Here is a 25,937-nt window from a genome sequence, read left to right as displayed (position 1 = left end):
TTTTAAACTGTATTTTCATATCGTTTTACGAAGGTCTCATAAATATTTATGCATAACAAAAGTTTGGGAAATTTGTTTGTTTCTTATGTCTGAAAAGAAAAGAAATAACATCGGCCAATATCTTGGATTTTTAAATCATTAAATACCTGTGATACCTCGTCTCATGTGCTTGTAATGAGTAAGACACCTGGCTAAGGAACTCACAAGATGAAATAAAAATAAATAAAGAAAATATAGATATACTTTACTTATTTCGAAAGTTCTCATAAAAAAAAGAAGTAGTGAAAAAAAACAATGATGGCATAAAAGTGGTTTAGTGTAACAGTGTTTTAAGAGTTGTAACAGTGCAAAGTTGAAATAAGTGATTATAATGAGAAAACAGATGATTCCCTGTTAGATGTGTTACGCTGTACAGACGTAGCTTGAGCCCTTTAGAAAGCTTCTCTGCTGCATGTCCAGCAAGTGGTGGCACAGTGGTTAGCACTGTTGCTGCACAGCAAGAAGGCCCTGAGTTCAATTCAGGCCGGGGTCTTTCTGTGTGGAGTTTGCATGTCCAAAGACATGCAGTTTCTGGGGATAGGTTAATTTTTTTTATTAATCCTTTATTTATCCAGGTAAAAAAATCTCATTGAGATTAAAAATCTCATTTCCAAGAGAGACATGGTATCATGGCAACAAAAGTCACATACCACATAGGTATATAACATTTAAAATTCAGACCTTCCCAAAGTGTGGGGCCCGCCCCCTAGGGGAGGCGCAGAGCCATTGCAGGGGAGGCTCGGTATGAAAAGGGGGGAAAAAACAAAACAACAACAACAACAACAACAACAACAACAACAACGCTTGGACACTGCTATCACGGGCGCCCACACAAACGCAAAGCAGGAGATGAAGCATCGCTGAATATGTTTCCAAACCAACTTCATTCTAAGCCAAAGACTAGAAAATATGGTGAAGCAAATCTTCCCTACAGAATTGGTTTTCCCCTTCGTAGGGAGCAGCGCTGGGCTCTTCAAATCATGGACAAACAGGATCTCACATTCTTGATTTTTAGTTCACAAACACTTGTTGTAATGACTAAATACTTTGGAGATATTAGCTCTTTATACAGTAAAGTTATAGTGGGATACAAATAACATCAGGCTGATCCTGCCACAATTTATTCCCCCTGTCTAAATCACGGACAAACAGGATCCCACAGCCGTTTATGGTTTTAAACCCATTTTGCACAGAGAGGCATTTTTTGAAAAATGTATTGATAGCAATGTTGAATATTATTACACAGGAAAAAAACAACTACATGTAAAATAATCACACCGTGACGCCTCTGCCTTTGTAAACGGAGGGACAGTAACTGCGTGTGTGTAAGCGTGTAAAAACTGAAGATAGTCAGATTAACAGTATTTTGTTTCTGCAATTCCTCTCATGTAAACAATAACGTGGCGCACAGCGTGACGTGAAAAAAGGCACATCCCTTTGACGCTGCGTGACGAACTCTGTATTCCTCGTCCACACGGAAACGCAAAAAAGGAGTTTTAAAAATCTCAGTTTTCGGTTGTAAACACCGTTTACATGTGGACGAAACAGCTGCGTTTTCAAAAATACCCGTGTAGGTGCGGACGCAGCGTAAAAGAGTTAGTGGTTTATTTATTGCAGTTTACTTGTATTTGCTTAATTGTTTACTAAATGTTTGAGGTGTGAAATAAACCGCAATGGAGCAAAATATGGGTGTGTGTGGTTGGAGGATGTGTTTGTGTGTGTGTGTGTGTGTGTGTGGGGGGGGGGGGGGGGGGGGGGCGTGAACATTTTTCTTGTAAAACAAAGGGGGAAAAGTTTGGGAGCCACTGGGTTAATTGATTAATCCAAATTGCTCATAGGTGTGAATGCGGCAGTGAATGTGAGCGCAAATGGTCGTCTGTCCCTGTGTGTTGGCCCTGCGACAGACTGGCGACCTGTCCAGGGTGTACCCCACCTCTCGCCCTATGTCAGCTGGGATAGGCTCCAGCGCCCGCCGCGACCCTGAAAAGGAGAAGCGGATGGATGGATGGATGGATTACAGTTTGTTAAGTGACCTCCCAAAGAGTCCAATTTGCAGCCAATCACAGGGCCAGCCTTCCCGATGAGTTTATTCAGTTCAGTCATCGCACAGCTCCAATGCTGCTCTGCCAGCAGTCCGCAGCCTAGTACTGGCTGTTGCACATACTGAAGGATCTCAACTTCTTTAGAAACTGCAGCCTGCTCTCCCCCTTTTTGTACGCAGCCTCTGTGTTGCGCATCCAATTCATCACCATGCCGTCCCAGACACAGGCTGTGTAGTTTCCTCTTCCCTCTGAAGACTGGTGTGTAGGCTCCGGGCCTCCAAAGCAATGACAACAACTAGAGTTTTGATCTCAAGACTTAAAACAAAAAAAGACGTTCATCTGCATAATTCCTGAAATAATTTTGGAATTGATGCACTAATCAGCACCACAACTGCATTCTAAGACATTTTATACCTTTCAGCTGCAATGTCTCTCACCACCAAAAAAAGCTGGGAAAAACATGCGTTTCTAACCCGTTCATCCAGCCAGGACTGCAAAAAACAAAGCAAAACAAAAACACATTTTAATTTTAGGCCTTGGCAAGTTGATGTTTCCTCGCTGATATTTGCTTTCCCAAACAGGCATCAAGGAGACCAATATTTAAAAGCAAACCACAGCCGACAAACATTTCTCTCCAAATCAAAAGCATCTGACAAACGGTCGCACTTCATCTTTGTGTCAGTCCGTTGAGGCTCACTGACTTTTTACAGTGCAGAAAAACCTCTAAAAGAGCATCTTGTTTGACGCACATCACACCTCGGAGCATTGTGAGCACGCTCGTGTTTGCACTCGGCCGTCCACATTTGGAGAAAATTAAAACAAATGAAAACCAACACTTCATTTCTGATGTTATTGCTGGTAATGAAGCACCGCTGTGATGCTTTCAGAGTCCCCCCCAGCTTTCCACCCCTTCCTCCCCTCTCGTCGCACACCTTCTCCGGCCCCTCCAGAGACTTTGGCTTAACAAAATACAGACGAGATGGCAGTGAACGCAGATTCTGTGTTACAGCTCGTACATCAACCAGCAGTGGAGTTTTGAGCAGATGGGTGAAGTTTGGAGGTGCACAGTCATGCCAGAACAACTCAATATTTAGGATTGTTGTTACTCTGAAACAAACTGGTTGTTTTTACGTGTGCCAAGGGACTCATCGTTTGCCTTAACACATCATTTGCTTCGCAAGGGCAGCTGCACAATGATAAAAAGCCCTAAGCTGACTTATATTAGGCGTGTTTCTCGAATCCACTGAAGTCAAAAAGGTACACTTAAGGAGTGCTACTGAGGATGTGATGTCACATGCCAGACTAGGAAAATAAACTCCACAAAACAAACTCAAGCCAGACGAGCAAATGAAAACTACTAAAATAGTGAACAAATACAACGTGTTACATCACGGAATAAATCTTCAAACTCATGCAGAAACCAAAAACACACTAAATGACTCTTGATAAGAAAAAAGAAAATGAACTGTGACACCACTAGTTTATATAACTGAGACAACCATGTCTTGCTTGCTTAATTCAATCTCAGTTTACTTCCTCCATTTCCCAGAATCCCTTTCCAACAGGGACTGGGTGAAACTATGTTTTGTTCTAGTCCAAACTACGGCCCCAGCCTCCAATATTCCTCCAGCCAAAGGAAGAATATTGGATGATTGAATTCTTGCACAGAATAAAAATAAACATAAAGTGTAATGAGGCGTTCCAGGTTCAAAACAGATCAGAACATTTTCCCAAATTGTCAGCAGTTGTCCAGATCCACAATTTAGCTTCATCCCAGCCAGTTATAGCCACACTGCACATCATTTTAATCACTTTAGATTGATTTCCAGAATTCCTGTAATTTTTCCAGAATGGGTCTAATTATGAATTTGGAAATTCTAAAAGTAGTTGAATTATCCATCCATCCATCCATTCGCTTCCGCTTATCCTTTTCGGGGTCGCGGGGGGCGCTGGAGCCTATCCCAGCTGTCATAGGGCGAGAGGCGGGGTACACCCTGGACAGGTCGCCAGTCTGTCGCAGGGCCAACACACAGGGACAGACAACCATTCACACTCACATTCACTCACACATTCACACCTAATGGCAATTTGGATTATCCAGTTAACCTATCCCCACAAGCTGCATGTCTTTGGACGGTGGGAGGAAGCCGGAGTACCCGGAGAGAACCCACGCAAACACGGGGAGAACATGCAAACTCCACACAGAAAGACCCCGGCCTGATGGTGGAATTGAACTCAGGACCTTCTTGCTGTGCGGCAACAGTGCTAACCACCGTGCCACCGTGCTGCCCGTAGTTGAATTAATCAAACTTAAAAAAACAAAACACAACAACAACAACAATAATAATGCTAAACTTATTACGTTTCAGTACATTTCAGCAATTTAAAGAACAGTTTTTTTTAAATGTATTTATGAGGTTTCAGTGAGAATATTCATTTCCAGGATGTGGAACCTGAATTTAATATCATCTGTCTTTATTTTCATCCAGAGTGCAACAAAAAGTACAAGTTTTTTTTCTTCTTTTGAACAAGAAGAAATCTAACAGCTGCGACTAAAGAGTGTAATTTAATCATTGCGCCAAAAGGAGTGTCAGTACTTTTCATACTTCATACTGTGTACAGTGACACAGTAGCATGTCATTAGCGTGAAAGCTCTCCGCTGTAAGTAAAGACACACAGGTTGGTAAAGTAATCCACCACAAAAACATTGCTAACAACAAACCTAACCATATACTCATATCACCCTGACCCAGCTGAACGTGGATATTTTAAAAAAGCTAACAAAGGAAAGGTGGCTAAAGCTAACCAGAGCTCAGAGCCAGCCGCAAGCCAGCAGCCTCGGTATAAGCAAAAGATCAAAGTGGCTACAGGAAGATTATTGAGATGAGTGAAAAAGAGAAATGGGTTGATGTCCTGTCATCTAGTGAAGTTCTAAACATCCTAGAAGATGATGTAATTACTGACATTAGCTTTGTTACACAAGTCTGCTGCACCTTCTTTTGTTCGGTAATACATCAGGTGGGTGTAACTCATCTACAGGTAATTTTTTGTACCTTCTGTCAGTAGCTGAACACATTGTTTTCAATTGTTTAAATAAGTAAGAAATTTTTATTCCTAAACCAGATTTAAAGCCAAAGAGCTTTACATTAATATAAAACAGAATAAACAAAAATCTGACACTACATTCACTCACAGTTTACATGAAATAACCCAAATTAATTTCAAATTTGAAAACAGCCACACTGAGGCTGATCTCAGGTCCCTTATGAGATTATTATACAGTTTTGCTGCAACAACAGCACAGGCATCAGCTCCTTATGAAATAAGCTTTGACCACAGGATGATCAGCAGTCTCTGAGAACTCCACTCTTAGAAAGATAAATTGGCCAAGCCCTGAAAAGAACCCTGTCTAAAGAAAATTCTTAATATAGGCAAACATCAAATCATAAAGTAAACACAATAAAGAATCTGGCGTTTTATTGCCAGATTTTGATACTTCTCTTTTAGTTTTTAGAAATCAGTCACATGGTTACAGGAAAAAATAATAAAAACAATGAGTCAGAGTGATGTTTAGGTTCTAATTAGCTTATGGTAGTTTACCTAATGAGAAAGTGTTTTTAATGGGAGTAAAAGAAGAAATAACAAGCACCTGACTAACGTCACAGAAATATCTGTGATGACGGAAATATGGTGATAATGTGACCCAACATAGGTTGTGTCGCCTGTTCGATACATTATGTCAGTTAGATTTGTGAATACATCCTTGTCTGCAAAACAGCACTTCATGGTGCACATGCATGAGACGGACTGGATCGAAATAGGACATATGCGAGGCTGACTAATCTGCAAATTCTCGCCCCTGCCATAATACACCTCTATTGAGTTTTTCCACCTTCCTTGTAAAGAAGAACTACACGTCAAGGTGTTGCTGCAGCACACAGAGCATGTTTAGTGTGAGTTTATTAGAAACGGACACAACACTTAGAAGCCATCTAAACTGCTTCAAAGGGTAATGCACCTGTTAATGTGCATTGGTCGTTTATTAGCTGACCTTCTTTGAGTTCTCAACACGAAATAAACACCGAAAGCATCGCTTTCAACGAAACTCTTATCAGAACAGCGTTTATTGCGTATGAATTTTTCACCCACGAAGCTCGTGAATAACTACAAAAGCTTTCTTGCAAAGCATACCTTGTTTTCCGGACGAAGTCCTGCGCAAAGCAACCTTACAGGCGAGTTTAACTTCTGAATGAATCTGGGGAAATGTTTCAAGTTATTCCGCATGGGGAGCGCCATCTTTGATTATAGCTTCCAACTACGGCGGCTGTGAAAGGACAAAAAGGACAGCGGCAATTCAGAGTCAGAGCGTTTTGAAATGTGGTGGCAGGACGGGCGGCCTACGGAGGGAGGTGGAGCCCATATGAGAGCCTAATATTTAATCAGAAGTAAACAGAGATCAGAACTGGTTTGGCAAACACTCAACACAGCCTAAGGTTTATATGCAATCCTTTGCCCTCACTGTATTATACAAAAAGTGGCACCAGCAAGAAATTAAACTTCATTTTGCACCAAGCAACGTTTTAGGATGTGTTACTTTAATTTGTATGTTGCCAAATCACAACAGTTGCCTTAAGACACTTTCTATGGTAAGGTAAGGACCCTAAAAATCAGAAAGAAACCCCAACAATCCCACACCCCCCTGTGAGCAAGCAATTGTCAACAGTGGGAAGGAAAAATGTCATTTCACCAAAAAGCAACCTCCAACAGAACCAGGTTCAGAGAGGGCAGCCATCTGCTGCAAGCATTTGTGGTAAAAGCCATAATTGTACTACTTCAGTAATAGTAAGCTTGCAGAGGTTTTATCATCAAAATATATTTATAATACCTTATTAAGTAAAAACAGCAAAAACAAAAATAATACATAGGGGCATAGAAGAAGAAACCAGCATAACATAGAAATGCTCAAATAAAGTATACTAAATTAAAACTACACTTTACCAATTACTCGAGCAAATGTACCCAACTGAGTTTAGTCACTGGTTATACTGCATCCATAGTCTGATCCTGTGATATTGGGCATTTTAAGGAGAATAAGACTCTTGTCCAGTGATACCAGTGGGGAAAGTGCATGTGCATATTTCCATTACTGAGTACTGCTTGGCCACACAACACACAACAGTGGCCAAGTTAGTAGAATCCAAAATTTTCACTATTAAATAAATGGTAACATGTTATAATATGGCCGATATCTAAGGTTGTAATTCCCCTAATTATTATTTTTTATTACTATGTACTGTTTCATTGAACCTAAAAAGGTCGGTAAAATGAAACCATTATAACAATGAAATAACTGCAATGTAACACTAATTTTTCTGTAAGCAATTTTAGGTATAGCATTAGTCATTTTAAGTAGCAGCGTATGTAAATTTAACTAGTGCACAAGTAATTTGCGTAGTGCCCAACTTCTGGGTATTTCACAGGGGACGAGACAGAAATGATACTGTTAGTCATTTCAAGTACTGCTCAAGTAATTTTAATTATGCAAAATTTCGTGGTAATTTTGTGGAAACATAAACAATATTTCCCATCTTGCATTTTATGTATAGAGTACTTCTCGGAGTGTGGGCCATGTTATGAAGTCTTTACATTATTTTTTTTTTACATTTAAAATTACACAATTAAAAGTGCACTACCTAAAATCATTTACACACTACTTAAAGATACTTGCAGTATAATTATTTCTTTGTTGGTTAACCCCTTATTCTAGTGTAGTTACCTTTAACTATGAGCAGGTAAATAAAGTTAAATTGTAACTTCAAATAAACTTCGATTTAATTGCAGGGGAGCTCTGCCCCAAGATTTAGGCTGTTTTCTAAAGTGTTACCTAAAAAAGAATAGTGAAATATGTAAGTGCAGTTCATTATGATGTTATTTCTTGCTGCCTTTTTTATGCTTTTCATTTAAATTCCAGCAGTTTTTAATTTTAAAGCATCATCTTTCCACCATCTGTTTTAAATTTATATTGTTTTTTTTTTCTCAAAAACACTTTCATTTCTTAACACTACTTCTCATTACTAAATGTTTGTCTGACAGCCAACAAAGCAACGAAAGAGAATTTCATGTAATAAGCTGTTGGTTTGATGGGAGTAAGTCTGCATCCAGTTACTCAACATATCAGGAATCTCTTACTTATTAAAAAAAACCCTACAGTTTTGTTTCAGTCTGCCCACTTTTTTGTCTTTCCTTCCCTTAGAAAAAAAACAAATTTTGTTGTTACTATCAACCCGTTTCATTTCAGAAATAAGACTGTATCACTGAGAGGTATAACCATATCATCAGAGTTTATGCTTTTTCACTTGAGGCCAGGTTTTTGAATGAAAAAGCTAATTCGCTCTTAGCTCCAATAAAACAGAGATCTAATGGAAATTTTACAAAAAACACCAAACTGTACAATATATGAGAAAAGTTCATCACTGAGTCTTCCAACTGAAAACAACACAAGACCTTCCTGCCCGTGTGCACCAGCTGCCTGTGCAGAGCTACAGTATATGCATGTCTGTGCCTGTGCAGCTTATGGAAGAGAAAGATATGCAATTACACCCTTTCCCACCACCACATATACAGTAGACTATAGAAATGTGACAGACATGTGTGCTTTCCTCATTGTCTGACATCTCTATGTTAATTGGGTGCTGTTGTGTCTGCCTGCTTCTTTAACAACTGCAGGGAGCAGCTGCAGAACTCCTCTATAGCTTCCCTCATTACAAAGTGGTGATACACATACTGTAAGTGATTATTCTGCACGCTGGCTAAGGTTACATTATGTTTGCAGGGCACACTGGCTGCTCACAGTCGCTGAGACCTCTTATATCTCAAACATCTGCTCTTGATTTTTTTCCCATCCACCTTTTGCATCTGGTTGCATTTGCAGTACAAAATACAGACTATCATTCCATATTCATTATTATTTCCCGAGGCGCTGAGGCCGAGCTCTTTGGTGCATCAGATTTACGGACATGGGTCTTTGTTTTCTCTCATACCTAGGCGATGGAAGATCTTTACAGCAAACAGTGAGATGGGTTTGCATGCCTGCTGGTGTGTGTGTGTGTGTGTGTGTGTGTGTGTGTGTGTGTGTGTGTGTGTGTGTGTGTGTGTGTGTGTGTGTGTGTATTTGTGCAGAAAACTTCAGCTCCTGTTTCATGGCCACCCAGTAGAGGTCTATCCTCTCTTCCTTCTCTCTGCCTCCTCCACTTTTTTCTCTTTAAAAGGGAGTTCCTCTGTTTTTTGGGGTTTTTTTGCTTCTTTGACTCTCATAAATAAATTATCTGGGTAAAACCACATGTAGCTCTAATCAGCATGGCAGAGATAAACTGACACACATTTAATGCCTGCAGAAGTCAATAATAATAAATCCTAGCAGCATAGTCTTTGAAGGCCAGATTAGCCTAATCTGGGGCCCTTGGGGGTAAGAAAAAAAAATGGATCCACATTTGCTGTGTTTTAATTTTATCGTTTAGCATGTAAGTAGAAAATTGAAATAGCATAAGTCATAAAACTGGATAAAGCAACAGTGCGTGCAGACTGGACACTAAAGCTGGACTGACAGTGCATTAAGACCCTCCTCAGGTCACATGCTGACTCAGGTAGCCAATCTGTGGTCTGCTTTGCACTTTGGACTAAATCATCAACTAATAAACTGTTGCTTTCTGTAGCACAAAGACATTGTACGTGTAATACGACGAAAACTAAATTGCATTTAATTACATGAATTACATTTCATTCAACAGTTTAAATCAGGGATGTCAAACTAGTTTTACAGCACATGCAGCCCACCGTGATCTTAACTTGGCCAGACCAGCAAATCTCTCATTTCTGTCAGTGTGAAGCAGCTTAACTACACATTTACAGTGAGAATCAGTTTTTCTACATAATAATGTTTTTATACAGCAGTAAGTGACAAGAAAAATCTGTCAGCACGACACTTGGCATCATTACCCAGACTGTCCTGTAATTATAAAACAGAAAGTTTTTGTTAACTCATCGAAAATATCTTTCTCCTTGCTACTGCAAATAAAGAAATTGCACTTGTAGACAGATAAACAATTAAATGACCCTGTTACTTTACTTAATTACTTTGTTGTGGTATGAATGGATAAAGGGGAGGTCTTTATCAGTGGGGAAAAGCTGTAAAACACATGAAATTAGTCCAAAATTTATGCCATCTACCACATTTCGCAAAGCCCCCTAGTGGGACAGATTGGAGTCTTTGCCAGACCAAAATGGCCCCCAGGCCTTATGTTTGATACCCCTGATTTAAATTAAAACAAATGGAGTTATGGAAGTACATTTAATTTTAAAAAATTAACATCATACAAGTGAGACAAAAATATTTATGAATGTAAAATGACAATTTAAAGCCACTCTAGGTTTTTATTCAGTTGTTTACATTTTTTTTCTAGCAAATAGTTTTTGCCTGAAACGAAATGCAATGATCGGAGTGAGCTGCACTTTCAACCTATAGATAATCTCTCATTTTCTAATTTTGTTTATATTGTCTTTTTAATTATTTGTATTCATATTTAAAAAATAAAAACTGTGTGAATAGAGGCTAGAGACACATTGTGTTCCTGCAGCTAGAGTTACTGCTTCAGCCTGGTATCAGACAACCTGAATCTGTAGCATTTGTTTGACAATAACACATTTTTTGAGGCTTGAGCATTAATCACACAACCCATAAATATTAATCACTTCATACTGTGTTTAGTGTGTATGTGGTACTTACATCAAAGCAGAGGGGGAGGGGGGGGACGTAAATCTGCAGTCTGATCTTCAGAAGGGAAGCTGTCCAGGTGACGAGTGAAGACTTTGTGCTTTCATCCCAATTCATTTTTCATTCTTGCCTGGTTCTCTGCACCTCCTACTGTTGCTGGTCTTCTGCCACCTTAACTTCACATCTTAAATCTTTTTTTTTTTTGTTAATGTTGTGCACACATCCTCTTCACTTTTTTTTATCTCACTATCCCTTCTCCTCTTGCTCCCTATCTCCCCTCACCTTCTTGAATTCTCCATCTTTTATACTCGTCTCTCGTTAAAGAAAGGCCACGCTTGTAAGGAGACTCTTTGGGATACATACGGCATCTATTCATTACTGAACATGTAAACACTCATAAATGGTACAATGTCTATCACACACACACACACTCCCTCTCAGCAGCAGCCACCCTTAGCTGAGGAGAGATGTCGGTAGGAAAGTCCAGCTGGTGGCGACACTCCACCTGTAATAATACAGCAGGGCAAGGCGTGATTGGAGGGTGGTGGGCTGCTGAGTGAGCAGCACAAGATGTGTGTGTGTGTGTGTGTGTGTGTGTGTGTGTGTGTGTGTGTGTGTGTGTGTGTGTGTGTGTGTGTGTGTGTGTGTTCCTTGGGCTCGTGAACCTGATGCTGAAAGACAGGATCTCCCCTCTGACATTATAGGTATTTAGAGTCCACAGGATGTCCACCACCCAAGTGGGTGGAAGAATGGATGGATGGATAGACAACTAGAGAAATGGAAGACAAAATGACAAACAGAAGTTGAGCAGGCTGACACTTTAGGGACAGATGACTATTGGGCAGAAATACAAACTTAGAAAAAGAAGAAGAAAAGAGCAGGCAAAGAATCAGCTACAGCACTGGCTGAACACTGGAATGATAGAATTTGGCTGGAGGGATTATAATAATAATAATAACTAAGCACAATAATAAGAAGCACAGAGAATGTGTCAGTGATTGAAATGTCGGCCTGACCGCACACAGCCTGCAGCGTCCTTCCCTCACCGGCTCCGAGTGGGAAGCCTCGGCAAGCATAATAAACATTCAGGACAAAGTATTTTGTGTAAAGCAATGTTTGCTTCCCTAAGGAGGATCTGGATTTCATTACCATTCTGTGTGACTGTGCATATGAGAAAGAGGGAGCATTTGTCAGCTCTTTGCATTTTCTTTCTCTTTCTCTATACAGTGACCCACCCTCCCCCTGGAAAAAAATGTGGACAGTAAACTATCAGCACTTTTCCATGTGGTTGATAAGATTATTTAACACAATCTTGTCACTCAAAAAAAAGTATTTATAGTAACCCTTCATAATCACTATAAAAAAGTAGTTTTGACTGTCAGACCTGATTTAATTCAGCTTGTTCGAAGGAAAAAAAACCTGTTCTGAACATTCTTGAATAACAGCACACAGTGGAGAAAGAGTCCAGGTGTCCGAAATGCTCACGTGATGTCAGTGCAAAGGAGATGCAAGGGAAGAAGCAAAGATAAGGAACTTTTCAAAACTTAAAAACTGGCAAATCCCACAGAAAAAGAAAACACACACGATAAACTAGAAAGCAGAATAAAATGTTCTGATCACTCACATGCACCGAGACTGAGACTGAGATAAAAGTCTGTCTATTTACTATCTTATTTATTATCTTAAAAGCTGTACAGAGAAACCACTAAGTCACATATGAGGGAATTGTGGATCACCATCAAAATAAATGACAAAATATATGTGTTGAATAATTTTACTGTCATCCTTGTTAATTGTACAATTAGGTGTGTGTGTGTGTGTGTGTGTGTGTGTGTGTGTGTGTGTGTGTGTGTCAGTAGTAGGGGTGTCGAGGTCCCACAGGGAGGCAGTCTGTTTCAGCACCTTTTCTCGCTGCCTATTGTAGTGCTGACAGGACAGGAGCAGGGGGGCAGACAGGGTGAAACACAGAACTGAATGAGATCAAAGGGCGCCTCAGTAAAGTCCGCAAGTAAGACAGAGGGGAAGGCTGGCAATGATCTGAATATTATCAGAGGTATTTTTAGAGTTTTTTGTTTGTTTGTCAAAATCTAAATACCCTAAACAAGTCTTTCACTTGAGTGAATCACACCTGAAACTAATCTTGACCATTTTCATGTGTGAGTTTTAATTTGCTCTTATACCTAAGCTGATGGTAAACGTTTGCTGACATAGAGTTAGTGTTAATTACTTATTGAATTGTAAATTTTAGAGTACGTGTTGGAGTATACATAAACTGCAATATATTGAAAGCAACACTCTGTAAACAGACAACTCTGTAAGACAGTGATGAAAAGTAAATACATTTAAAGTTCTGTGCTGTAAAGCTCAAACCTTGTGATTGCAAAGGGGCATCCAGTCAGAAGAGGCAGGGGCTGAAAACATCTAGTTTCAGACAGCAGCTCAAGCTCAGTTTGCGATAAAATATACTTAATTGTGTATCATGCAAGGTGACTCCAGTCATATCCATGGATAAAATTGTGTTGAAAAAATTGAGCATAAGGTGTCCATTAAAAAATAAAGAAAAAAAAGTTGAGGTACCTATACTTTATTTTAGTTTCTTGCTACTTCTGATTTGAGGCAAATACTACAAGTGTACTTATTATTATTATTATTATTATTATTATTATTATTATCATCATCATCATCATCATCATTATTATTATTATTATTATTATTATTATTATTTGGACATCTTTACTCCTTATTTTGCAGGAAAAATAAAATAAAATATTTGCCACATCAGGTGTTTATTTTTTGAAATTTTCAACCATGAAAAAGCAGAATTTGGTATTTATCAATCAACTGATAAATAAATAGTTGACACTGCTGAATAAAACAAATCTCCCACAAGTGCTTTTATAAATGCTTCTCAGAATTATAGCCACATTTCCCATATGGGATTTGCTTCCTCTCATATGGAAGATCTTCCTTCCATTAAAAGTGATCATAGCCAAGTCGCACAAAATAAAAGTCACAACAAAGAGCATCTGCTCGGTCTGAACAGTGACCATTTCAGGAGGCAGAGCACAAATGCATTCATACTTCATGTCATTTTAGCCCTTCTTGATGTTATTATTTATTTATTGTTTTTGAGTTTCGAAGAGTCTGACTGGGCTGAGATCATAGGAAAATATAAAAAAATGATGTAGAGTGCAGAGCAGGAACGAGTGCACGAGTGTGAGTTGGCACACAGTGTCTACTTCCATGTGTGTTTATTACCCGTTTCCAAAATAACAAAGGGATCAGGGGATGAGTGGATGCCAGTGTAGCATAAAATCAGAGCCAGATCCTACAATCCATCAGTGCTGGACTTGATCACAGAATGACTGACACCGGTACGATGAGATCTTCTCTTGATTCCACCGCAGCAGAGACCCAGTCATTAGTCAGCCTGACAGCGCTCATTTATTCCGTATGAAGTGAAAAATAATGATGGTTTCTTTGGATATGACCCCCCTCCCCATTTTTTCAAAACAGCCCACCAAGAAAATGCAACTCAGGCAGACAAAGTCAATTTAAATGACAGTTCCTTGTTTTCCCGGCAGTGTAATTCCTCAAGACTGATCCCAAAATCAGATGCCTCGGCTTTTTGTCATCTTTTCCTTCCTTCACAACATGGAGTTAAATTGCATCATTTGTCAGTGGGATGCCCCTCTGTGTGCAACCCCCCCCCCCCATGTCAGCCATTTAAAATACATCTCTTTGTTTGTGCAATATAACCACGTTTAAATGACGTTATTTAGGAAAGGTGTGAAACTAACAGACACAAGCATCAGCAGTTGGCTAAAAGGTTAAAGTCATACTTGGCAAAAGAAAAAAAATCCAGATATCTAAACGTGACGTTGTTAGGCAGTCATGTAGTTGTGCGCATGCATAGCCTGCTTCCCCTTGAACTGACTGATGAACAGTTGGAGTGCTGAATAAACTGTCTGCACTAATAGTAATAGCACACATGTGTACAAATATGTGTGTTTGTCTTTGTGCCTGTGTCTGTCTGGGTGTTTTCTCAGCAGCCACTAAAAACAGCCGCAACATTATGGCACCTAATTTACTCTCATTTAAACGCAGGAAAGAGCGAAGGAAAGGTCAATGGTATTTGCTCTACATACAGATGTCAAACACTCTGTACGTTGGATCAGAGAGCTGCTTCACATGAACTAATAGGTGGAAGAAATTTACAGCTCACACACTGCAGTTTGTAAAACTGGCCTTTGGGGGGAGATTGTTTATATGTGTGACACTTTACATTTTAATTCAGAGTCAGTGCAGGTTAGCAAGAGCTGAAGGTAAGTCGAAGAATTTTAGGGGGGGTGGGTAGAAATAGAGCTGCAGCACAGGACTGTCAAGTTAGCAAATATTTAGGAAAAGGAAAAAAGGTCTTAATATTGCTTTGTTTACTCAGAACACGTCGCCTGATTGTTGGGGTTTTCTCTATTGTTGTAGGGTCTTTACGATACAAAGTACCTTTAGGCATCTGGTGTCATGATTTGGCTCTGAAATGAATGATGCTCCACTTTAGCAATATTCACTATCTTTTTAAGTGTGGTCATGATCAAACCATACAAATGCACACTTCTATAAATGTCTAATCCAGATGTGTGAGATACACTAAAGTCTTTATTGGTTCAGCACTGGTGAGGCCTAACTAGCTTATCTCAGTCCAAAGGCTGGTTCAAGGTGACTCTAATAAAGTATTAAAAAGCAGTATTATTTTTATCAAATCCAAAAGCACTTCCAGTCGCTACCATATCTCCCACAGGGTCACCACGTTTTTGAGTTATCTATTAAGTTATCTATTCTATTAAGGAATCTTTCATGTATAATGTGAAGACTGCACCGTGGCGTCTGAGTGAATCAAATCAAATCAAAACATATTTCCACCATAATACTTTAATCTGAGTTGCTGTAGAGGGCGGTTTGGTTTAACCAACTTACTTGTATAACACGGTCGGGGGAAGTGTGCCAACATGCAGTGACACACGTTAATCTGTGGCCAGTTGTTAGTGCATCTGACTACTATCTGGCAATTTGGCTAAACAAACCTGCAGGGAAACAAAATTACTGGCAGGCTGAGGAAGAATGCCTTGTTTTGCCCTGTAGGTGGGCTTTCGCTCTAGCAGGAAAGTACACTAAAACCAGATGAGGATCCAATATACAAGAGTATACAGATTAGTATTGTTCTGGAAATATATATGTGTATATATATGAATATCTGCATGAGGAAAAAAGAAAATGTGTAAGTGTAGTAACGTGAACTAAAAAGGCTATTTTTTAAAATTTGTACGATATCAAATATTCAATTAAAACATAGAAAACTGAGTGCACACTGGTATACATGATATGCACACATGTGTATTTGCATACACAAATGTAATAACCATAAATGTATTTCAGTATTTTGATGCCATAAGCAAAGGGGGCTTCAGTGTATTTACTTTTGTTACAGCTGCTTTCTTTTTATGATGAGAGGTTGCAATATGGTTATTAAAACCTCAAGTGTGACAATATAATGACCAGTGATTTATATGATTAACCCTACCAATAAAACAATACAAAACAAGCCCAATATTGTTTTACAATTTTCCCTGGAGCCACTTGAACTAATAAATCCATCCTGGTGACAAGTGTTGTCTGTGTGGCCACAGAGAAGCCACGGGTCTCGTGAAACCAATAAAGGAGAAATGCAGTTGGAAAGGGATTCTTTTGAAGAATAATCTTCCACTATTATTTTTTCCAAGGGTTTTATTTATTTATTTGTTAACCAGGTGTGGCAGATTGTGCCGCTGTTTAACTTTTTAAGACTTTTAATGTTAAACATCTGGACAGGAAATGCATGAGTTTCCCTAACAGTCACTTAGCAATCACACAAAAAAGTAAAAGCACCACTGATTGGATTTTTTCATTACAAGTGCGGAGAAAATAAACATAATTGTAATTTTTAAGTTGAATACTTTCATGTAGTGGTGGTGCTCAGTTTGTAGCTCAGCTCTCTATTTAACCCCAAATCCGCCAGCCCTGCACTATATACACGTCTGCTCACATGTGTGTGTGCATATGTGAGGAAGAGACGGGCGCAGTGATAGCACATATGTACATGCGTGCTTTAATGCATGTATATGGGTCTGCTCACATGTGTAATAGATGTGTAATATCTGTTCCCAAGCCTCATCACCGCTGTCAGCAAGTCAGATCTTCAGCATGTGTGACGGAGGATTGTTTTACATACAGCTGGAAGCACCCGTTGTCTCCCCGTAGCCGCTCATTTTCATTTGCATTTCAGCCCGACCGCTGTGCAAAACAGAAACTTTGCAGCAATGCGGCAGTCGGTGCGCTCATCTGGGAGTGTGTTTGCCTCTGATTGTGCACTGGACTGTGTTTGAGTGCTGATATCCAATGAGATATTCCAGGGCTCCTATAGAATTCCCATGGGAAAGACGGGCTTTTTTTCTGAACAAATTTTAGGGAATCCAAACGTGAAACCACATTTGAGTAATGTTTCTAATGTCAGTATGGAAGCATGTCGTATAAATAGTGTCATGACGATGTGTGAATATTTGCCCCATATAGTTCAGGAAATAAGCTCTAAATGTGTCATTTTGCAAACTGAAGCCAGACCGGTGCTCTACAACTAAAGAAGCTGCAGTGCAGAGATCTTTGAAATGTCTAATAAATTTACTTGTCTTGGTGAGAACTACTGTTACTACTAGTTACATCACTTCAGTTGCTCTGTGGGAGACTTTACATTTTATAGTTAAACGGCTGGGAAAGTATTACTTCCATATTTGAGGCTGTATATCAAACATCAAGCATGAAAGGTGCCTCCAAGCAAGTTCCTGTATTGGAAACTCATTCATGTAATATGTTTAATGTGCATCTCCTATACGCCATTAAAATTATTGGAAGTGTAATGCAAAACGGTTCAAGTTTCCTATGCGGTTGACATGTAGATTTTATTAATATGGACTCAGGACTCAAAAACCTGTGCTGAAAATAATGAGTGTTTATGTAATGGTAAGATTTGTAAGGATAGTGAAATGGGAAAAATATAAATGTGTATCCGCATTTTCCAACTGCTGTATATCAGCCTTAAGCCTCTGATTGTGTGTGTGGTGTGTAGGTGCAGAATGTAGTAAAGCACGTATGATTTGTATTATTCCCAGGGATCCAGCCAAAATTAATTTAGGGTCAGGTTTTACTAGTATGAAATAAGGAACAAGCTTGAAGAGCCTAAATACTATTAACATTATTTGGATAGCATACTTAAAAGCTGGGTTTACAAAGTGACAGCTGGATAAATTATAACAGAAAGTCAAAGAGCGAGGCCAAAAATTTAATAAATAGCAAAATGTTGGTAAAGTATTAATACCACTAAAATACTGCGAGCATTAAAGTCACGCGAAAAAAGAAAGTTCTCACAGAACTCATGTATTCCTCTGAAAAGCTATGTACACTCTATGATTCAATAGCTTATTTATTAGCTGCTGTGCTTGGGATTCATGACTCAAATACTTTGGCATTCACAGCTAGACTCAATCACTGCAAGGTGCCCGGTTTCTGTGGCTGCAAAATGAGATCAGATCATCACTTCTCCACCGCTGTGTTTGACAGCTGGTAAGAAGTGTTCGTACTGATATGCTGTGTTTAGCCTTCTTCAAACGTGACGCTGCGCTGTATGGCCAAAGATCTCCATCCCAAGGACACTGTCTCAAAAGTTCACAAGTTTTTCACAAAACTTATACATGTTGCCATACTCTTTGTAGAAAGAACAGCCTTTCCCTTGGCAACCATTCCAAGCAACACATACTTGGGCTGTCATAAACTTTAACATTTAACATGCTAACTGAGGCCTGTACAGTCTGAGCTGTAGCTCTCGAGCTTTCTGTGCTCAGTCTGACCTTGTGGTGAATTTACTGGGACATCCACCCATGTTGCTGTAGACCAACAAACTGTCAAAACTTCTGCTTTTATAGAGGTGCTCACACTGCTCATGAGTCAGTGCATGTGATTACCAGCACGTGAATGCTACTTTCCCTCTTAATTCCTATAAATAATAAAGGTGTACATTTCTAAAAACTGTGCAGAGTCCTGGGGAAACTTTATTTTCACATGACTGGATCTCCTCAGACAGGTTCTTTTAAAGCTGATGGCAAAAGCACACTCACCTTTAGATTTACACCTTCACTATGGAACAGCCAGAAGAGCCCCACCTGAGGATGTAAGGCTGTGAACTGGCTCAACAACACTTCTGTTACAAAGCTTAGGACCAGACCCAGATGTGCTTTAAAAGTGATCAGTAAAATCTTAAAATTAATTCTTAAACCAAGAGGGAGCGGATGGGGAGTAGCCAGGATTTTGATGATGTGATGGCATCTGCTAAAACCAGTGAGAAGCTTAACTGCTGCTTTTCTCAACAAGCAGGAGGTGAGAGAGTGACATTTGGTTTATGACAGAAAGAGGCGAGCAGCAGTAGTCAAGCCAAGAGGTGATAAATGCATGAATGAGAGCTCTAAAAGCCAAAGACATGAAAAAAGAAATAATACAAACTTCTATTAATATTCTAAAGATTTTTTATAGACTTTACAGAGCAAGGTTGTGTTTATTTAACACTAATACAATCTCTGTTCCTTCCGGTACCTAAATATAGATAATAGGGAATGAAAATTGTGCAGAAAGCAGTTTTGCAAACATGCTTGTGCATTGTATGCTTTGATAGATTTAGCATCTACGAGGTACTGTTAGTTACTGCAAACCAAACTGTAAACAGCCAACATTGTTCTTAGCATGAAGCTAGAGAACAAAATGAAATCAGCCAACAGATTATTTTATAACCACATACTTTGTTCTTAACCTAGATTGTATATAATAGAATTTAGACATAAAGAAACATCATCATTAATCTGGACGTAGGAATATTTAATGTCATCTCAAATCAGAAGTACCTGACTCCGTGGTATAATTCTCAAACACGTACCCTAAAGCAGATGACTCGTAATCTGGGGAGGAAATGGCGTGTCACAAATTTAGAGGATCATCATTTAGCCTGGAGAAATAGTTTGCTGCTTTATAAGAAAGCCCTCCGCAAAGCCAGAACATCTTACTGTTCATCACTGATTGAAGAAAATAAGAACAACCCCAGGTTTCTCTTCAGCACTGTAGCTAATGATCGGCTATGTACCACAGGCCTTCAAGCTAGCTGTAGTTAAACCTTTACTCAAAAAGCCATCTCTAGACCCAGCAGTCTTAGCTAATTATAGGCCAATCTCCAACCTTCCTTTCATATCAACAATCCTTGAAAGAGTAGTTGTCAAACAGCTAACAGATCATCTGCAGAGGAATGGTTTATTTGAAGAGTTTCAGTCAGGTTTCAGAGCTCATCACAGCACAGAAACAGCTTTAGTGAAGGTTACAAATGATCTTCTTATGGCCTCTGACAGTGGACTCATCTCTGTGCTTGTCCTGCTAGGCCTTAGTGCAGCATTCGATACTGTTGACCATAATATCCTATTAGAGCGATTAGAACATGCTGTAGGTATTACAGGTACTGCACTGCAGTGGTTTGTATCATATCTATCTAATAGACTCCAGTTTGTGCATGTAAATGGAGAGTCCTCTTCACACACTGAGGTTAATTATGGAGTTCCACAGGGTTCAGTGCTAGGACCAATTCTGTTTACATTATACATGCTTCCCTTAGGCAGTATCATTAGAAGACATAGCATACATTTTCACTGCTATGCAGATGACACCCAGCTCTATCTGTCCATGAATCCAGATAACACACACCAATTAGTTAAACTGCAGGAATGTCTTAAAGACATAAAGACCTGGAAGGCCGCTAACTTTCTGCTTCTTAATTCAGATAAAACTGAGGTTATTGTACTCGGCCCTGAAAAGCCTAGAAATATGGTATCTAACCAGATTCTTACTCTGGATGGCATTACCTTGGCCTCCAGTAACGCTGTGAGGAACCTTGGAGTCATTTTTGACCAGGACATGTCCTTCAATGCACATATTAAACAAATATGTAAGACTGCGTTCTTCCATTTGCGCAACATCTCTAAAATTAGAAATATCCTGTCTCAGAGTGACGCTGAAAAACTAGTTCATGCATTTATTACTTCCAGGCTGGACTACTGCAATTCATTATTATCAGGATGTCCAAAAAACTCACTGAAAAGCCTTCAGCTAATCCAAAATGCTGCAGCAAGAGTCCTGACAGGGACTAGAAAGAGAGAGCATATTTCTCCTGTTTTGGCTTCCCTTCATTGGCTTCCTGTTAAATCCAGAATTGAATTCAAAATCCTGCTCCTCACATACAAGGTCTTAAATAATCAGGCCCCATCTTATCTTAATGACCTTGTAGTACCATATCACCCTATTAGAGCACTTCGCTCTCGCTCTGCAGGCCTACTTGTTGTTCCTAGAGTATTTAAAAGTAGAATGGGAGGCAGAGCCTTCAATTTTCAGGCCCCTCTTCTGTGGAACCAGCTTCCAGTTTGGATTCAGGAGACAGACACTATCTCTACTTTCAAGATTAGGCTTAAAACTTTCCTTTTTGCTAAAGCATATAGTTAGGGCTGGACCAGGTGACCCTGAATCCTCCCTTAGTTATGCTGCAATAGACATAGGCTGCCAGGGGATTCCCATGATGCATTGAGTTTTTCCTTTCCAGTCACCTTTCTCACTCACTATGTATTAATAGACCTCTCTGCATTGAATCATATCTGTTATTAACCTCTGTCTCTCTTCCACAGCATGTCTTTATCCTGTCTTCCTTCTCTCACCCCAACCGGTCACAGCAGATGGCCGCCCCTCCCTGAGCCTGGTTCTGCCGGAGGTTTCTTCCTGTTAAAAGGGAGTTTTTCCTTCCCACTGTTGCCAAAGTGCTTGCTAAAAAGGGGCCATATGATTGTTGGGTTTTTCTCTGCATCTATGAAGCGCCTTGAGGCGACTTATGTTGTGATTTGGCGCTATATAAATAAAATTGAATTGAATTGAATTGAATTGGTGGGGAAGGCGCCTGATCTAGTGGTTGAGGTCGAGAAGTAGCAGTGAGATTGTGGGCAGAGGTGGGTTTACTTGTATGCCCCAGTTCATTGCCTGTATGTTGGGGTTTTACCAATGGATGACTGGATGGACTAAGATTATTATGGTTTGGGACAAGGCATTTGCTAATCTGGAGAAATGACTTTTTAGACTTTTGATAGTTTACTTCTTTAAATTCCACATTTAAAATGAAGGAACTGGCTACTGACTAGGGGTAAGGTGTTCTGTAAGATTTTATAGTCATAAATATAAATAACAAAACAAGTTAAGGACCTTTATTTTGCAAGATGTGATCAATCTCTTCACACCAGTCAGTAAAAAGCACTCATAAGAGTAACTGACACACAAAAGATATCACGTCATCTGAATCAGTATTCTCCTTAGTGCCAATTAATGATAAATAAACAGTGTTGGGACTAACGCGTTATTAAGTAACGCGTTACAGTAACTACGTTATTATTGTGGTAACGAGCACGGTAACTAGTTATTATGCCAAAATCAGGAACACGTTACTCGTTACTGGGATTTAGATAGGGTCGTTACTTGTTACTTCGTGTGGTGGCTATCGCGGAGCTTCCACAGATTCAGTAACATTAGCAAGTGGTGGAGGCCAGCAGGTGGATGAGAGAAAGGGGAGGCAAGAGGAGAGACCCGAAGCGGCCGCTGGTCCGAGAGTGTCAGGTGAACTGAACTTCAGGTAAGAAGTTATGACCTGCAGTCTATCTGGGTCAGATATAAACCAAGTTTAGGTGGAGTTTATTTTCGTTGTGCTGACTTTTTCGTACCACGTGCTAGCTAGCATGACGGGGTTTCTATACAGCTGGGTGGTTGCTATGTTACTGATGTTGAACTTTATTTTGTTCATAAGGTTAATTATTAGAGTTGCCAGCGGATGTTGCGTTAAACAACAGCAGCACGTTTGATCAGCTGTTGTTAGAATTTATTTAATATTACTTTCTAGTACCAGCTGATGTTTGCTGGAGCCACAGCTGTAAAGCTGCTGGTCATGATATCGGTTTGTATATCTGGTGAGTGGGAAACCAGATGAAACCAGGAGATGTCCTTACTGAATCATCAGAGCTGAACAGGTGATGGAGAAACAAGTTTACCTTTTAGGTGACATGAATGAGTTGAAGGAAAGTTATGAACTGTTTCTGAGAGACAAATAACACCAGGAAACCCTTTTTAGGTAGCTGACAGCTGGTAACTGTGCAGGTGCGGGTCTAGCAAAGTGTTGCCAGGGGGCATGTAGGGCATTAACAGGGAGAGGGGGGCACAAAGAAATACTTTCTTATTCTCATTTCAAATGTCTAGCTTTTAAAAAATAATTATCTGAGTCTTACAACAAATGATTGATAGATTGATACATATATACCATCAGAACAGTGTACATCACTGTCACAACAGTGTTTGTTTTCATTCAAAGGCTTTATGATTTTTCCTATTTTTCCTAGTCAAAATGCCCGGGCTGATTTTTTGTCCCAGTCCAGCCCTGTATGCAGCTCATCTGCAATCTGGTGTTACCTACATCTTCCTATTCAGAAGGCAGAATTTCTGAGTACAATCAAAAGCACCACGACTGTAGTTTTTGTGTTGGATGTTAAAAGCGCACATGACGCTGTAACGTAGGCTAGAAGCATCGCGGCGGTCGACGACGGTCCAGGCGTGGGATTTCTCTCGTGGAAATATGCACATTATTTTTTCCTTTGGTAGGTGGCACAGTGCACTTGTGGCAAGTAAGCAAGCTAGAAGACTGGCAAAGTTATGGAAGAAACACATTAACAAGAGAATTCTGAGTAAAACCAAAGTTACTTTCCCTAGTAACTAGTTACTTTGAAAGTAACGAGTAACTTGAAGTAACTGAGTTACTTTTGATGGAAGTAACTAGTAATGTAACTAAGTTACTAATTTAAAGTAACTTACCCAACACTGTAAATAAATGATAAATGACTTTTCAGTGTCATAGTTATTACAGTCTGTGTATCTCGCTCCTGGCTCCAGCTGTTGCACGGAGAGCACGGGAGCAAGCAAAACATGTGCACAAAGCAAGACTTTCAGCGTTTAGATCGCATCTGCCAACTAGCAATTACAGATGTAATATAGCATTATTTTTGAGTCTGTGGCATTATCTTCGTGGTCTCATCTGGAAACAACATCCAAAGACTTGAAAAGACCTGAGTAATGTCTTGCTGCCATGACTGGAGACACGAGTGCCTCTCAGCTGACATGTTTATGAGCAGATACATGATTAAGAAGAGATGGTGTGACAGGAAGATGTTCCTCATCTGTAAAATTATAGGTCAGTCACCAGGAACCTCCTCACATTTGTCTCTCTATTCTCTCTCAAGCGGCTTCTCAATTGCAGACCTTCATCCTGAACTTTGAGTTAGTGTCATCCTCTTTTTATGTTTTGTTTGGGTTTTTCTTTTTTACTTTTCTGAGCGACTGTTGTAGATCAGCTATTGTTGTATGCAACCAAAACCAATGTCTGCAGAATAACAATAGCTGCTTAACAATACAGAGTAGAATAAGAGAAGAATATAATTCTTGATGATCTTAGAAAAAGTGAAGCCCATAAAAGTTACGTCTCGAGCAGCAGTGTCAAGAACCTGCCTAGACTCCAATCCAGCCAACTGGATGGCTTTGGGTAGTGGGAAGTGTTTCTGGGGAGACAATAACCTGACGGACCAGGTGCAGGAACCAAAATATGCTAGGTTAATGTGTTTTAATCTTATGATTCATATAATACTGATGACGGATTTTTAGGCTAATAGTTAGGCTAACATACTTACCTCTCATCCTTTCTTTCCTCACAAAACCAATAAATCCTCCACTTCTTTTAAGTGTCTCCCAGCGCAATTCTTAGCATATTTTTGTTCCTGCAACTGGTCCGTCGGGTTATTGTCTCCCCAGAAACACTTCCCTTGTGCTTTTTTCTTTTTCAGTTTTCATTTTTAGTATTTCTGTTTTCTTTTTTCCTATTTCCATTGTGGTTTATGTGCTTTTGCCGCATTTTTTTTTATTGCTGGTGTTTGGCCTCTCAGGGCCACCATATTTTAGGGATAATGAAAAGTTGTGTGTTCAATCAGAGGCTTCAAAATAACAATAAAAAACACCAAAATCTCAGAGGAAGCACCAGCACCTTGTTGGGAGTGTGCCATGAAGAATTAAGGTTCCAACCTGGTACTAGCAAGCTATATTTCATGAGCGGTGAGTGTATACAGCAGTTTTGTCAAACAACATTTAAACATGCATGCCTTTGCACTTAGTAAACAGTAGAGTAAATAAAATAAAAAAAATCTCTTCAGTTCGTCCTCCCTAATGACCCACAGACCCCAGAAGACAAGACAGAAAATGTAGCTGTAGTCTATAATTAGAGCTAGAGCACTCAATCTTCTGCTTACTTATTTTACAGTTACCAGTGGCATAATTAAGCTTGCACTGGAATAATGGACGTGAAAAATGTGAATGTGACTCCAGATGAAGGCGCAAGTAAGCACCTTTCACTACTGTCACTCAAAATCTGATGTTCATAACAAGTGCACTTTCTAAACCTTCTAAAATGTCCATCCCACATAATTCCACATGTTCAAAATTGCAGATCTTTCCTCTAATGAGATATTCTGCTGCCTGTGTCCAGCCTCGACATTCCTCCGCTGGGTTTATTCATCTGCTTTCACCGGCCTCAGCAACAAGGGATTCACACCCGCAACCATCCGGGGGCAGACTGACGAGCCTCTGCTTACTGTCCAAACTCACCGGTCTCCCACCCACTCGCATTAATCATAATTATATTTCCAGCTTCATCCTCCTGTGCTTCAGCTCACGTACTGTAGGTTCAAAACAGGTTCACTGTCACATCATATATTTGCTTAAATCATACACCAATCTGTCATTAAAGACAATGATTTATTCCTGCCTGGGAGCAGCAGAATGAAAAATGTGCACTAACTCGTCATAGTTTTATTTTCATTAAGTCTTTTGGAAAAGTGACAGCAGGC

At 39.7% G+C, this 25,937-nt stretch overlaps 1 protein-coding gene across 2 annotated transcripts in view; it reads right to left on the bottom strand.

The window, feature by feature from the left end:
• wars2 (tryptophanyl tRNA synthetase 2, mitochondrial) overlaps positions 1-25,937 on the bottom strand; it is a 54,028-nt gene that overhangs the window by 23,625 nt on the left and 4,466 nt on the right. Inside the window, exon 1 of one of the 2 annotated variants that reach the window (XM_026144633.2) lies at positions 6,273-6,432. The exons of the other annotated variant lie outside the window; for it this stretch is intronic. Within the exon in view, the coding sequence (XP_026000418.1) occupies positions 6,273-6,377 (105 nt within the window). The 5' untranslated portion in view covers positions 6,378-6,432. Of the gene's footprint in view, positions 1-6,272; positions 6,433-25,937 lie in introns of those variants that run through there. 2 annotated transcript variants of the gene reach the window in all.

Source organism: Astatotilapia calliptera, chromosome 16, assembly GCF_964374335.1.
Source record: "Astatotilapia calliptera chromosome 16, fAstCal68.1, whole genome shotgun sequence".
In the NCBI taxonomy this organism is placed as follows: domain Eukaryota; kingdom Metazoa; phylum Chordata; class Actinopteri; order Cichliformes; family Cichlidae; genus Astatotilapia; species Astatotilapia calliptera.
This window is presented reverse-complemented; position numbering and strand designations above follow the sequence as displayed.